Raw genomic sequence first — 2,697 nt, forward strand, 5'->3', positions numbered from 1 at the left:
AGCCGGGCGAGGTGGCGGGTGCCTGTAGTCCCAGCTACTCAGGAGGCTGAGGCAGGAGAATGGCGTAAACCCGGGAGGCGGAGCTTGCAGTGAGCCAAGATCCGGCCACTGCACTCCAGCCTGGGCGACAGAGCGAGACTCCGCCTCAAAAAAAAAAAAGAGGAAAAAAAGCCAATTAGATCTTTAAATTAAATTTGTTGTAATTTTTTTTGAGACAGAGTCTCGCTCTGTTGCCCAAGCTGGAGTGCAGTGGTGCAATCATGGCTCACTACAGCCTCAAACTCCTGGGCTCAAGCAATCCTCCTGCCTTGGCCTCCTGAGTAGCTGGGACGAAAGGTGCACTACCATGCCCAGCTAATTTTTGTTTTTGTTTTTGTTTTGTTTTTGAGATGGAGTCTTGCTCTGTTGCCCAAGCTAGAGTGCGGTGGCGCGATCTTGGCTCACTATAACCTCCACCTCCTGGGTTCAAGAGATTCTCCTGCCGCAGCCTCCCGAGCAGCTGGGATTACAGGCACATGCCATCATATCTGGCTAATTTTTGTATTTTTAGTAGAGATGGGGTTTCTCCATGTTGGCCAGGCTGGTCTCAAACTCTTAACCTCAAGTGATCCACCTGCCTCTGTCTCCCAAAGTGCTGGGATTACAGGCATGAGCCACTGTGCTTGGCCTTAATTTTTGTGTATTTATTTGTAGAAATGTGGTCTCACTTTGTTGCCCAGGCTGGTTTCCAACTCTGGCCTCAAGCAAGCTTCCCACTTCAGCCTCCCAAAATGGATATTATTTTTACAGCAACATGCATCTTTCCCCATCAAACGTTTCCAAAGCAGATCCCAGCCATCAACTGCATCTGAACCCTGGGTTCCCAGGCTGTGCCCACAATTCCATGAGCATCTAAGAATGGGCCCCATTTCCTGTCTTGTTCCCCTGTCCTGACCTCACTTAGGAGTATTCAGGGAACTCTTTGGATGCCCCTGTCCACCCATTCACCTGAGTACATAATGTAGGTTGCCCGAGAGGTAGGAGTAAGACAGGTGCAGCTTCTGGAGGTGGCCCAGCCTGGTGAGCTGTGAGAGGAAGTAGCTAGAGGGCCGCTCGCCCCGTGAGGAGAAGGCCCAGTTGTAGTAGATGAGTTTGAGGCTGCGCAGGTTGAAGATCCTTCCCAGCTGTGTTGCAGATAGGTTTGGATCTGACAATGCCCAGAACCAGTCAAACCAGTCAAACACCTCCAGCTCCTGGATGAAATCCAGCTTGAGTGTCTTCAGGATCCCCAGCAGACTGTGGAAGGGCATCTCCTCAATGTGCAGCTTCCTACAGCAGAGATGCAGGGCCCCGTGGCTCTGTTCCACTTTCGTCAGGAGGCTGGAGAGGAACTTATCTAACTTGAAGGGGCCTCTCAGGAAAAGATCAATGTGTATTTCCACTGCTTCCCATGGCTGCTTTGGTCCTTTTTTCATATTCTCTGTTGGCTTGGGCCTGGCCGCGGCCTGGGGCATCTCTGCCTTGACTGTTGATGGTAACCAAAATGGGAACTTGGCCAAGGCTTCAGAAGCCCCTTTACTGTGGACTTGCTCAGAGTCCAGGGTGAAATCCAGCATCCTCAGTTCTGACTTCCTGTGGGGAGACAGGAGTGAGGAGATGCTGGAGAGTCCATGTGAGATGAGCGGCAGCAGTCCTGGGCCGCTCCCCAGACCCCAGTACCAGCTCGCCTCGCCTCTCCACTCCAATGGGCTTTTCCTCCCTCACCCAGGCTCCTTGCTAGCCCCTATTCCCCATACAGCTCATACCACCACACCTAGAAGGTAAAAAGCCCTCTCCTTAAAGCCTTGTAGCTGTACCATCAACCACTTAACTCAGAAACATATAGTTTCCCCACTTGTCCCCCGAGGCGATTTAACGCTCCCCTCCCCTGGATCTCAGCTCACCCTCCCTCTGGCTCTGAGCTGAGGTCTTGCTCCCAGCATCCCCCTTACCTGGGACAAGCCCTGTGGGCAGAAAAGGCCTCCAGCCCATCCACCACAGCTTGCAGGCTGTCTTGGTTGGGCCACTGCACTATCAGAGAGCCCAGACGGAGAAAGGGGAAGGGCCAGGCCTGCACCAAGGCCTTCAGAGCCTTTCTGTGCCCCTTGGCAAATGCAGCAGTGAGTAGTGGCGGGAAAAGGTTCACTGTGAGCTGTTCCAACACCAGTAGAACTGAAGCCTCATTGCTCAGCAGGCTGTGGGCTGCAAGTTCCAAGAGCCTGAGAGGTGCTGGGTGGTTCACCTCCATGGACCTGGAGCAGAAGAAGGTAGAAATCCTCAGAAGACTAATGGCTCAGCATCGCTCCCAGGCCAACGCGGGAGATGCAAGCCTTTTGCATCTGTCACAGAACCAAATGCTGGCTCCTCCCGCCATTCAGGACCAAAACCCCAACATTCAGGTCTTGTAAGCCTGAGACCCTGAAGCCCTCAGGCCCTGGGGACATGGGATCCAGAACCTCAGGGGTTTAGATCTATTCCTTGCCAGGCTGTAGAGGCTTTGAATTGACCCACACTTTCCTCTTCTGCCTTCACCATTAAGATCATGAACACATAACTGAGGACACTGTCCCCAAACTCCACATCAATTCTCCCAAAGCGTATGTAGATTCTGAGCAGTTCTCATCACTTCCAGTTTTACCAAGCCATTATCTCTTGCCCCTATTACTGCAGTGGCCTTCT

General features: G+C 52.6%; 1 protein-coding gene across 1 annotated transcript in view; it reads right to left on the bottom strand.

Moving 5' to 3' along the window:
* The window catches only part of LOC105544766 (leucine-rich repeat-containing protein PRAME-like), a 4,908-nt gene extending 2,642 nt beyond the window's left edge, over nucleotides 1–2,266 (bottom strand). Inside the window, 2 exon segments of the mRNA XM_011987354.1 lie at nucleotides 988–1,611; nucleotides 1,971–2,266. Coding sequence (XP_011842744.1) covers nucleotides 988–1,611; nucleotides 1,971–2,266 — 920 coding nt within the window.
* Nucleotides 2,267–2,697: the final 431 nt, after the last annotated feature.

Source organism: Mandrillus leucophaeus, unplaced genomic scaffold (genome assembly GCF_000951045.1).
Source record: "Mandrillus leucophaeus isolate KB7577 unplaced genomic scaffold, Mleu.le_1.0 Scaffold308, whole genome shotgun sequence".
Lineage (NCBI taxonomy): Eukaryota > Metazoa > Chordata > Mammalia > Primates > Cercopithecidae > Mandrillus > Mandrillus leucophaeus.